We start from the raw sequence: 12,844 nt of genomic DNA, 5'->3' as shown, positions 1-12,844 counted from the left end.
CTGGTTCCCTAACTTTTCTTGGGCCATGGCCCAGTTAGACTCTTAAATAGAAGACACTCTTCTTTGCAGATCCTCCTTCTCTCTGAGCTGTTACTGAATTGTTCCTGTGTCTTTGGGAGTCTTGAAGTTCTCCATACTCAGGATTTTAAGAATATCCTGATAATAGTTAAATACCTATATTAAATGGGTTTTCTTTAAGAATTCCCTTTCACTATTTCAGTTATTTCTGTTTTTAGCCTTTAAGGCTCGTATCGGATGTTAAGAATGAGGCCAATATACTGAATATGTGGAAAATATAATGAATTCTTTTTGAGTTAGAAGATGTCTTAGAGAAAATGCTAGAGTATAATCCTTATATCTTTTTGAAAGAAATTTATCAGAGTATAGTTGATTTACAATGTTGTGTTTTAGGTGTATAGCAAAATGATTCAGTTATATGTATATATATATCCATTCTTTTTCAGATTCTTTTCCCATATAGGTTATTATAGAATATTGAGTAAAATTCCCTGTGCTATACAGCAGGTCCTTCTTGGTTACCTTTTTATCTTGTATGCCAGAAAGTTGAGACTAAAAAAATTGAGTGACTTCTGAATTTCCTGGGAAAAAAATTGTGATTTTTCAACATGTAATTATGAAAAATCATTATTTTTGAACATATACTTTTGGAACTTAAAATTAATGAACATGGAATCAGTTAGCCAACTGACAAATAGTGTAGTTTTTATGTTTAACTTAGTAAAAATTAAGCAGAGGGCTACATGAGCAGTGAACACATCATTTTAACTACTTAATATCCTTCCTCATTTAAGTATATAGAGAAAAGACTATCTATTTAAACTAATTATTTTATTTGTATTGACATATAGTTGACATATTGAACCAATATTTCTATTTTGTTTATTTATTTATTTTTGTTTTTTAGGGCCACACCCGTGGCATATGGAGGTTCCCAGGCTAGGGGTTGAATCAGAACTGCAGCAGCCAGCCTATGCCACAGTCACAGCAATGCCAGATCCCTGACCCACAAAGTGAGGCCAGGGATCAAACCTTCATCCTCATGGATACTAGTTGGATTCGCTTCTGCTGTGCCGTACTGGGAACTCCCTAAACCAATTGTTTAAATTCACATTCTTCAATTAAGAAAAAAAAACCTGAAAAAAATGCCTGAGGTTTGTTTCTTTGAGCTCTCAAAACTTTTCATTTCTGCAGTGCTTCATTAATTGAGTAAAGGATGAAGTAACAGTAAAATCTGGTCAGCTATGTGAAATCTATAGTAAATTTTCTTTGATTAGGACTGAAATCTGTAATAGGAAAGAGGAGAAAAATAGTTTTATTTTTTATATGACTATGTTATTTTGTGGTACAGTTTTGTGATAGTCATTTCTTCCAGAATGAGACATTAGAAATTAGTGAGTGGACTTTGGGAACAAGGGAGTACCTTTGAATATACCTGATTCCACAACTTCACTTCACAGATAATGATGTTGAGAAGCAAAGTGCAGAGGGCTTATTCAGGGTGACATTTGGTCAGAATAAAACCCAGGTAGCTCTCTAGTTTCTTTGTCCAGGGCATTTCACTCTGTAGTGCATGCTGTTTTCTCAAAACCGACCTAGATGGTATTAATAAGTGTGGGGTATGAGGAGAATGCCAAGCCTGTTAAGTTTAGGATTCACTCAATGCATCACCAGCATTCGTGCCTCATACAAAATGCTCCTATGGTGGGGATAGCCACACTGATAAAACTGATTTTTGCTTTTTAGGTGAAAGTTACGTATGTGCATCCAACGAACCTTTTCGTAAAGTCGATTACACTAAAAATGTTAATCCGAACTGGTCTGTGAACATCAAGGGGGGGCCTGCCCGAGCCGTGGCTCCTCCCTCCGCGGTGAAAAGTGAAGTGAAGGAAAGTAAAGATTTCATCAAACCCAAGTTAGTGACTGTGATTCGAAGTGGAGTGAAGCCTAGAAAAGCTGTGCGGATCCTTCTAAATAAGAAGACAGCTCATTCCTTCGAACAGGTCTTAACGGATATCACCGAAGCCATTAAACTGGACTCAGGAGTGGTCAAGAGGCTCTGCACGCTGGACGGAAAGCAGGTAAGATGTTTCTACCGCCGAGCTCTCCATCTGACCTGTAAGCTCTCCCTGTACTACAGTGGCTCCATATTTAACAAGATAAACTTCTTAGTTCATTAGAAATTTCTAGGTGTCCTACTTGTGAGCGGTGTATGTGTGTATGAGCCTGTATCATGAAAAATGCAAGTGGCTTCCCTGTCTCTACCCAAATATCTCACAAGTAAATGTAGAGAAATCTATCGTGTACTTCTTATGGCCAATGGAAGGGAAAGGTCAACTTTTGAGGGAAAAGTTAAGTTGAAGAGGCTTCCTCCATTAGATGGTACATTCTCTGTTTAAGAACAAAAACATCCATTGATCAGTAGAGTCATTATGGGATTGGGTAAATCACAGGAATAAAGGGAAAAGGTATTTAATGCTTTTAGAAAAGGCTTTCTTCCTACTTGATGTATAATACAGACAATGCATTTTAAAGAAAGTACTTTTATAGGAATGTCCATATATAAGTTTCACAGGGAACAATGGAGGTAATTAATCAACATTTCTGAAAAACATACACAAATTACACAGGAAAATGCAAGCCAAGTTCAGGTAACAATATACCAGGGAATTGAGTGGACTTTAAAAAGTTGAACCAATTGCAAGAATGCGTGAATAGCAGTTATACAAATATCGAGTTTCCCCACATTCAGATTATCATTCCTGAAAAGAAGCATGTGGCCTTTAAAGTGTATTTTATCCCAATTTCAATAAAGTTAAGTCGTTTAGTTTTACATTGTATTAAAGATTATGGTTTCCAGCATTCAATTTGTTTCTTTATTCCATTCTGTTTCTTCCCTTTAACATACTTAGTTTATTTTGAAGCGTTTGGCTCATGTAGTTCTGAGGATAAACAATAAAAAACACTGGAGCAGTGTCTTCTGGAAAGACACAGTTCATCTTCTACTTTTCTAAGACTAGGTCTATTTGCTAGGTTCTTTCTTAAACATAAAAAAATTTTTTTTGAGTAGGTTCTGATAATTCCAGTAGATTATGGTGAGGTCACAGTGACTTTTCTAATTAGTTAAATTAATAATTAGAAGGAATAATACTTTATGGCAGCCTGCCCCAAGATAGATTCACAGTATGAATGGAAATAGACAATTTATGAATTGAGTTAATAGCAAAGCACAACACAAAACACCTTAAGATTCATCCTGCAGATCAGTGAAAATAAATTAGACCACAGTACAGGAAGGAGGTTTGGTCAATCAAATAGCTGATTCTTGGTGGACATGGGGAAGACAGATATTTAACATACCTTATCAATGGAAAAATGAAAATCAGAGGTGTAATGAATTAGAAAGCCTAAATGGGAGTTCCCGTCGTGGCGCAGTGGTTAATGAATCCGACTAGGACCCATGAGGTTGTGGGTTCGGTCCCTGCCCTTGCTCAGTGGGTTGACGATCCGGCGTTGCCGTGAGCTGTGGTGTAGGTTGCAGACGCGGCTCGGATCCCGCGTTGCTGTGGCTCTGGCGTAGGCCGGTAGGTACAGCTCCGATTCAACCCCTAGCCTGGGAATCTCCATATGCCGCGGGAGCGGCCCAAGAAATAGCAACAACAACAACAACAACAGACAAAAGACAAAAAAGACAAAAAAAAAAAGAAGAAAGCCTAAATGACATATAAATAGGAAATGCAATGGAGATTTTTAAAACTGAGACGTATTTGGAAATCTCCAAAGGAATGCTGTACAGGGGGAAAGCAAGTGAAATATAGAAGTCGAATGTCGAATTGAAATAGAAATCACTGAAATTTTAATAATTATCCCAAAAAATTATCTTTGGAAAGACTCCAACCAGAAATATTTATGGGTGAAAATGTTAACTAAAGCACAATCTACCCAAATCACCATGACATTAAATAATATGCTGCTGTGGGTAGACTTATGACAAATTAAAGAATTGTTGGTGTTCCCATTGTGGCACAGCAGAAATGAATCCAACTAGGAACCATGAGATTGTGGGTTCAATCCATAGCTTTGCTCAGTGGGTGAAGGATCTGGCATTGCCCTGAGCTGTGGTGTAAGTCGAAGACGTGGCTCGGATCTGGTGTGGCCATGGCTGTGGCTGGCAGCTACAGCTCCGATTAGACCCCTAGCCTGGGAACCTCCATATGTCGTGGCCCTAATAAGACAAAAGACAAAAAAAAACAAAAAACAAAAAAAAAACTTACTATTAAGAAATCTGTTTATACATTAGATCTAGAGGAAAAAATAATAGTACATATAATCCCAGAAAGATGTCATAAAGGCATTTGACAAAATATAAAATCTATATTCAGTTCAAGATTTAGTAATAAAAATGGAAGATGAATTCCCAATGCACTAAGAAAAGAAAAATTCCAATCTGAAACAAAAAGCTCACATATTGGGTATTTGTAAGCAAATGAGTTACTGGAAGTTTTTCTAGGACAATCAGGTACAAGATATGGATACCTGATAGCACCTGGTCCTCAGTATTCTTCTATACATTCTTCCTGATTTTTATTTATAGTTTAATTGAAATTTCCTTAAGAAAGTAGATGAGATTGTTTTGGGCAAGAGGAGCAATACCTGACATAGTAATTTTAAAGGTTAATCTGGAAAAATAAGCAGGAAAAAATTTGGAAATAATGATTAATGGGCTCTCATGCTACCAGATATTAAATCATCATCCTTGTACCATACCAAAAACAAATCCCAGGTGTTTTAAAAATATAGATGTCAAAATGAGACAAAAGAACTAAAAGAAAATATGTAAATAGTTCTTTGAAAAGGGGAAGGATTTTCTAAGTAGTGGAAAATCACAAAAGGAAGAGTTGATTGGACAAAAAAAATGTCTAGATGTCATAAGCAAGGGTTATATGTGTTTATATTGAGTTGTAATAGTTTAATATGGAAAAAAAAGTGACACTATAATGGAAAAGTGGATAATAGGCCAAACAGACAATTTAGAATTATAAATAGTAAGCATTAAAAAATTCAGTCTCACTAACAAAAATGTGAATGAAGGCAAATTATTTTTAATATTGAAAATTGTCAGGATTTTTAAAAATGTCTATTATTTATTAATGTGCAGTGAATTGGCATGCTCAGAGAAAGATGGAAGTGTTTGGGGGAATATTTAAAGGCAGGGGAAATGTTAAGTGGAAAAGCAAGGAAATAACTCTGTAGTATGTTGTCAATTTTGTGCTAAGAAAAAAGAGGAAGAATTTTTTTTAATGAATTTAGAAGGAAAAAAGATTATAGCTGCCATCAGAAATCCAGTATTTTGCTTTTCTGATTTCCACTCCTCCTTTCTCGTGTCTTCTTAGAAGCAGAAACTCAGACACTAAGAAAGAAAATGAGACTGATTTCAATCAGATTGTGGAAATTGAAACATTAAATTAATTGTTGAAGTTTTGGCATGTGACTATAAAATGTTACACATTTCACTTTGTCGCTGTCTTCTAGAACTTAAAACATTTCCCATATGCAAAAAAGATATTTTTAAACTTTGAAATATTTCTTTTAAAAAATTATAGATTTTGATTTTTGATAGACATGGCTTTGAATATTGTATTTTCAGACTACCAGGTATCCTTAAAAGCTATAGTTTTCTAGGCACTGATTCAAGATTTACGCTATAGGTGGACTTAACTATTTAAAACTTCAAATCTCTCTTTCGGTTGGTATATCTTAGAAGCATAAAGAGAGCATTAAATCTTGCTTTGAAATAGTGTAAGAAATTTGTGCTTAAAATGAATGCAAACCTTTAAATGAACAGTGTTCATTTTGATTTTTTTTTTGTAAACTGATTTTTTAATGGAGACGTAGAACTATCTGCTCACTAAAAATTCTCAAGAAAAGGACAGCTTTACTTAGGCGAAGAGAAAGGAGTGAGGAAGGAACTAAGATGTGCTTATGAGTTAGTTGTCCATGTACAAAATTTTAGACTGCCTGCCTTGACTTTGATGTTGTTTTTCCTGGTTACTTCCTACTCAGATTTGTTATTTTAGTTTCAATTAGTTTGACCTTTGACACAAGGATAGAGATTCAACAATTTATTGGCAATTCATCGTGAATAGTCAGTGATCCCATTATGATACCTAACGCCAGAGCTTTAGGGGGCCTGGTTTTATTTTATCGACTCAGAAGCTTTCCTGATTGAAGAGGCAATGGTATGTCATGTGCCAGCAGAATTCAAGTTGTGAAAATGATGTCCCTGAAATCTTTTCTGCCTTCAAAATGGATGATCACATCTTCCGAGCAATATTGTCTCCATTTAGAAGGTCTGACTTGGTTAGTGCAATAAACTCATACGGTTTATGTCTCTTGATAAGATCACTTCCAATATTTCAGGATTTTATCCATGTTAACTCTTGGGTGTTCTTTAGTGTCAGGCAGTGGTTCTCGGCTGGGTACACTTTTGCCCAGGGGACAGTTGGCAATGTCTGGCATCATTCTCTGTCATGACTAGAGATGGGGATTCTACTGGCATCTAGCAGGTAGAGGCCAGGAACATCGCTAACCATCCTACTATGCACGGGACAGGCACAGCATAATTCTCTGAGGTCCAAAATGTCAGTAATGCCGAGGTTTAGAAGTCGTGCTGTAAAGTACGTGAAATGATGCAAAGGGAAATGATAGTTATTAAAATGTCAACTTTGTTATCAAATCACTTGCTATAAGTTCTGTTTATTTCTGAATTTAGAGACGTTCTTATAACCGTTCCACTTTTTATCTAATTGAGGCAAGAGTGTTAGAATGTCATAATTTTGTAGTCTCTCTTGTACAGGACTTCAAACTATTTGTCTTTGTTGAATGAAGCTGACCTACAATTGGGTGGTATAGCTTCCCAGAGGATTAAAGAAAGATGTCCCAACTTGTTGTACCTGTATTTAGAGAGAAGCCTTAGAAATTGGGATTTAATCTCCTGAAGTTTTAAGTACCTAATACTTAAATACTTAAACGTGGTGCCATGATTATCTGCTTTTAAAAACTATGCAACCTCAATATTTATAGATGATATGACTAGAAAAAATCATTAGCAAAATAGTTGTCATCACTAGTCCCCTCCGTAGTTTTCTTTTGACTTGCAATTAATTTAGATTAAAGGCTTCACTTTTGTTTTTCTTCCTAAAAACAAAATCTTCTTGAACGTTTAAGTTAAATGGTATGGGAAAACAAGATTTCATTTGAATTGTTTTGAAAATCAGAGGGACTTTCTTAGCATCAACTGCCACAGAGGGGAGTTCTTTTCAAAATATCTCTATTCTGTTAAGGAACTGCAAGTTCCAAATATAGCTTTTGTCTGCATGTGTAAAGAATTCTAGCTTTTAGCTTTCCCAGAAACAGCAGAATTTTAACATGAAAGAAACATATTTAGTGGAATTTTGAAACAAGTTGATTCTTGTCATGGGCAGAGGCAAAGCAGACTCAGAAATTGCTAGCAGTTGGTGCTTTGGGGTAAAATACTTCCAGACTTTGGGACCACTGCCAGCCTCCAGTGGTCCACGTGCTGTGGGTCCTCCTGGGGGAACTTGGCAACCCCTTGGAGTGCAATCATCTTAGAGTTTATAAAGGTTTCCATCCTCACTTTTTAAAAAGTTTATTTCATGGGCACTATACTATAAATACTAATTTGTGTGTCTTTTTTAGCATCACATTTTCTAGTGAAGATTCATTTCACTAGAGATGTGCCAAGTATACTTATTTAAAAGGCTCTCTTTGCAAAATTGGCTGCAGAAAAATCAAATGGTTGAATAGAAGTATTTCCTATAATTTGTTTAATCCTGATATAATTTTTCCTTGAAGTAGACGAGGATAATTTGGTCTTAATTCTCACCCTACTCCCAATGCATGCATTTCCTTTTGTAGATGAGAGAAATCCAGGCAGCAGTGTTTTGTCCTCCTGGATAAATTCACACCTCTGAAGTGTGGGTAGCTGATCTGTCTCAAGCAATGAAAATTTTATCCCAGTCAGCAATCAACTATGAGTAACTACTGGGATTTGTCAGTACAGCTGGAAGTTCAGGTATACAAAGGGCCAAAATGTTTTTTTGTTCTTTGATCCCTGACTTAAGCAGATTTATCTCTGACTTTAAAAAGTGGGAGTAGCCTTAATCTTTGTTATTTGTTTCACCCTTCTTTTCAAAGAGTGATTTGAAAAATGGGGAGAAAGAAGGAAGCTTTTTTTAAAATGATTTTTATTTTTTCCATGATAGCTGGTTTACAATGTTCTGTCAATTTTTTACTGTACAGCAGGGTGACCCAGTAACACGTACGTTCTTTTTCTCACATTATCCTCCATCATGCTCCATCACAAGTGACTAGATATAGTTCCCAGTGTTATCGAGGCTTTTTTTTGTTGTTGTTGTTTTTTCCTCTTTTTTCCCACCCTGCAGCTCATGGAAGTTCCTGGGCCAGGGGTTGAATCTGGGCCGCAGCTGCGACCTGTACCATAGCTATGGCAACACTGGATCCTTAACCCACTGTGCTGGCCTGGGGATCAAACCTGTGTCTTGTGCCACAGCAGAAACTCCAGAAGAAAGTATTTAGATACGCCTCCTCTTGTTTTGCTTAAGTTTATGTTTTGCCATTCTGATATCCATGGTATAGGCAATTTCCCCTGACCTTAAATAATACTTTCCCACTTATAATCAGGAACTGTAGGAAAACACTAAAATCCTGTTAGTAATGACTACACAAGAGATACTTAAGAAAAACCACTTTAGCGCTCAGTGAATTGTGCAATGTAAGGTGTAGATGAGAGAAAAATGACATCACTGCAAACTCTTTTGTTTCCTTATTCTTTTGATGTCTGACTTGGAATAGTGCGTGGAACATGATTGTGTTAAATTAGTTTTGCTTTTGTGAGAAATGTATTTGTCAGTGATTATAGTTATTAATATATAGTTTGTCACAGGTATCATGTAATATTTAGAATAACAGCTAATGGCTTATTAGCTAGTAGATAATAGCTAATCACTTACTATGTCAGGCATTATGTTGTGCTTTATTTATTTATTTGTTTATTTATTTGTCTTTTTAGGCCCGTACCTGCGGCATATGGAGGTTCCCGGGCTGGGGTCAAATCAGAGCTATAGCCGCTGGCCACAGCCACAGCAACTCCAGATCCGAGCCATGTCTGTGGCCTACACCACAGCTCAGGGCAGTACCGGATCCTTAACTCATTGAGCGAGGCCAGGGATCGAACCTTCATCCTCAGGGATGCCCATCAGATTCATTTCTACTGAGCCATGATTGGAACTCCTATGTTGTGCTTTGCATTAGTTGTCTTTTGAATCCTCATGGCAACCTTGAGAGTTAGGTTTGCAATTTCCAGTTAGCAGTGGACAAGTCAGAGTGACAAGAAATCATGTCACCTGCTCAGAATCAGGCAGCTGGTGGTGGAACTGGAGCTCACACCCAGAAAGTGTGATCTTAGACCGGCACTTTTCATAGTTTTAAGCTCTCAGTGGTCAGTTAGCCTTTGGGAAAGGTTTCAGTGATAAGGATAAGCAACAGGACAAATAACTGAAAAGCTAAATAAGTTATCTCAATTTTTTTTTTTTTTTTTAGGTTTTAGAGTGATGCAGTTTTACCTGAGAGTTCTCTAAAATCTGTGTAATAATAGGTTGTATGGTAAAACTTATACTTTGACTAGGATCTGACAAATGAAAAAATAGGTGAAGGAATGATTGTATGCTTGACAAAAAGATGGCTCAGGATTATAATTTTTTAAAATTAAAGAATGGAGTTCCCGTTGTGGCTCAGTGGTAATAAACCTGACTAGTATCAGTGAGGATGCAGGTTTGATCCCTGGCCTTGCTTACTGAGTTAAGTATCTGGCATGAGCTGTAGTGTAGTTCGCAGACTTGGCTCGGATCTGGCATTGCTGTGGCTGTGGTGTAGGCCAGCAATTGTAGCTCTGATTTGACCCCTAGCCTGGGAACTTCCATGTGCTGCAGGTGCAGCCCTAAGAAGCAATAAATAAATAAAATAAATAAATAATAAAAGAATGTAATGCTGCAGAAAGTTTGGAAAATACAGGAAAAAAATAAAGGCACAATCCTTCCATTTTAACATTGTGTTTTCATAATTGAGTACCCCTACCAATATTTTCATATACACATCTTCTGGTCTCTCTTTTAAAAGAAAACTATCCAGGTAAAATCAGTGTATTTCTATGGGAAAATTTTAAGCAGTTCAAAGAAATGCAAAGAATGAAGATTTCTTTTCACATCTTCCCTTTTTCCCCAACCTCACTCTATGTTTTCAAAGGAACTAGTAATAATGATTTTATTAAGGCATTGATTTTTTATTTATTTTTATTTTTTGCTTTTTAGGGCAGTATATGGAAGTCCCAGGCTAGGGGTCGAATTGGAGCTGTAGCCCCCGACTTACACAACAGACACAGCAACTTGGGATCTGAGCCACATCTGTGACCTACACCATAGCTCACTGCAACACCAGATCCTTAACCCACTGAGCAAGGCCAGGGATTGAACACGAGTCCTCATGGATACTAGTTGGGTTCGTTTACAACTGAGCCATGATGGGAACTCCCTAAGGCATTTTAAATACATACGTAACACATAGTTTTACATAACATGGTGTTTCACCTGTTAATCATACTCTTCCATGTTGTATAAACTTCAGATTTCACACGTAAATGATTGAATAATGGTCAATTGGCTAGATAGGCTATAATTTATTTAATCTATTGCTTGACATTTGGGTTGTTTCCAGCCTTTCATTCTTTTATCCTTTCATCATCTTTCTACATGTAGATTTTAACATGCCTTTCTTTAGGAGGGATTCCTGGAGGCAGATAACTAGAAGAGACTCATGTATCTTGGGGTTTGAGAGATGCAATCAAAGCTGGAAACACACAGTTGTCCTCGTTGGCAACACCCCCTGGCATGTGCCCCAGTATTTCTGTTGCTAGGAGAGACTTGTGAATGGATTAGACATGAAAGCCAAGCACAATGGATATATTAATTCCTTACATGGAAAAATATACATTCTGTAAAATCCCCTGTTGTATAAATAAAAGCCTATATGCATTCCTCTTACCATCTCCACCTTAGCTATTTTGTGTTCTAGAGAGTAGTTTTAAGGAGAAAAGCCAGTTGACCCGTGTGTCAGTTTTATATTTGAGGTAAGTGATGGGCAACTAGTCTCAAAGATGTTAAGCTGTAGGGACCTCCCCTCCCCTTTTTAGGCAAATAGCCCACCTCATGGTCTTATGTTACCTTAATTCTTGAACTAAAAGACCTATTGTTTCATTCTGTTTTTATAATAACCTTTGCCTAGGTGTCAAAAAACCCATGAGCATGTATTTCTGGTGTTAGTGAAGTCAAGTAACTTTTTTGCTTCAGTCAAGGATAGTGCTTGAAATAGTTGTTTTGTAAAGTTAATTGCTTTTGGTCGTAGCTAACTTTTGGATTTCTTTTGTTGTTTTTGTATGCTACCATGAGTGTCTGCTGATTAGTTTCTACCAGTATGTATAATATATAATATTGTTTTACAAGTTTTATTTGATTTCATGAAAGAGTCATTTATTCCTCATGCCTTATGGTAAAAACAAGGACATGTGCAAAGCCAGCATTGTATTTTAGAATGTATAATTGATATAGGAAATTATTTAGTCCATCTTGCTAATTTTATAGATGAGAAATCTTTGGGATTCATAGCAGCTTTTGAGAACATGCTAAAATCTGTGGTTCTTCTCTTCCATGTAAAACCTGACTCAAAATTTTGTGTATGATCAGCTTGTTTGCACTTTAAGAAACTCTTTTTTTTGGACCAGTTTAACTCTGTTCTCTTTAGGGGAAGTGTTTATTTTCAGCCTTACAATCACTAAGACTTTTGCTTTTCCAGGGAGCAAAGGTTAAGCTCGACCATGGTCTCCTATATTCTTGAGGTGCTGTCTCATAAAAGAGGAATTATTTGAAGCTAAACTAAAAACTGCTTCATGGGGAAAAAATAGTGCTAGAGTGTGTATTGGCTTCTTCAGAAACCCTGTGCAATTTTCTGAACTTAAAAATTAACCTCTTGCATTTTTCTTAAGAAAGTGCACCACACTCCAGAAGAGTAAGACTAGCTTTCATGAATATTCTGTGTATTTTTAGAACATTTGAGTTGTGTGATGCAGCTGCCAGACTCTCAGCAAAGTGTTGGAAAGCTCATAGTCATTAGAGGTTTACCTCCACAGAAGTTTAATTCTCTGGGCCCAAGGACAGTTAGAAACGATGCAACACTCATCCAGAAGGAGCAGTCTGCTCTCCTGTATGCATTTTGGGCTCTTTTAAGAAGAATAAATAGTAAAGTTTTATTTAAAAATTTCCTATTTGTTTTGTAATGGTTTATGGCAAGCTTCTCTAAATGTAAAAATAAAAGCATTTGGTTATATCTTTAAGTTGTTGCTCTTTGCCCACATGGTAAGTCATCAAAATGCTATTTTAAGTGTGAATTTATGGAAGATAGTTAAATATCCGTGTATTGGTACTCATTGAAATTGACATTAGTTGGATTGGTTGTGTCTCTGAACGATTAAGTTTATTAAACACCTAGTATTTAGTATCACTTCTGTGTTTGCAGTGGTGAAATATTATGGCTACACCTGCCATTGTGAAAATGCCAATTAAAAAGACAGTTTCTTTTTATAAAATACCAAAGTAGTGTAAATGGAAACTGGTAAAAGTCCGGTTAGGTAACTTAATACAAATTTTAACATTTTATATGTCTTTTCACTTGATAG

The 12,844-nt window shown here is 36.4% G+C and overlaps 1 protein-coding gene across 9 annotated transcripts in view; it reads left to right on the top strand.

The window, feature by feature from the left end:
• Positions 1-12,844, top strand: part of DCLK2 (doublecortin like kinase 2) — a 164,212-nt gene that overhangs the window by 17,484 nt on the left and 133,884 nt on the right. For all 9 annotated transcript variants that reach the window (XR_007137430.1, XM_047798284.1, XM_047798283.1 and 6 more), the window contains exon 2: positions 1,765-2,099. Coding sequence is in view for 8 of the 9 variants with exons in the window: in XM_047798284.1 (XP_047654240.1) it covers positions 1,765-2,099 (335 nt within the window). In the remaining variant the exon portion in view is untranslated. The remainder of the gene's footprint in view (positions 1-1,764; positions 2,100-12,844) is intronic.

The sequence above is a fragment of the Phacochoerus africanus genome, chromosome 10 (genome assembly GCF_016906955.1).
Source record: "Phacochoerus africanus isolate WHEZ1 chromosome 10, ROS_Pafr_v1, whole genome shotgun sequence".
NCBI lineage: Eukaryota > Metazoa > Chordata > Mammalia > Artiodactyla > Suidae > Phacochoerus > Phacochoerus africanus.
The sequence above is the reverse complement of the archived record's forward strand: the minus strand, read 5'-3'. Positions and strand labels throughout refer to the sequence as shown.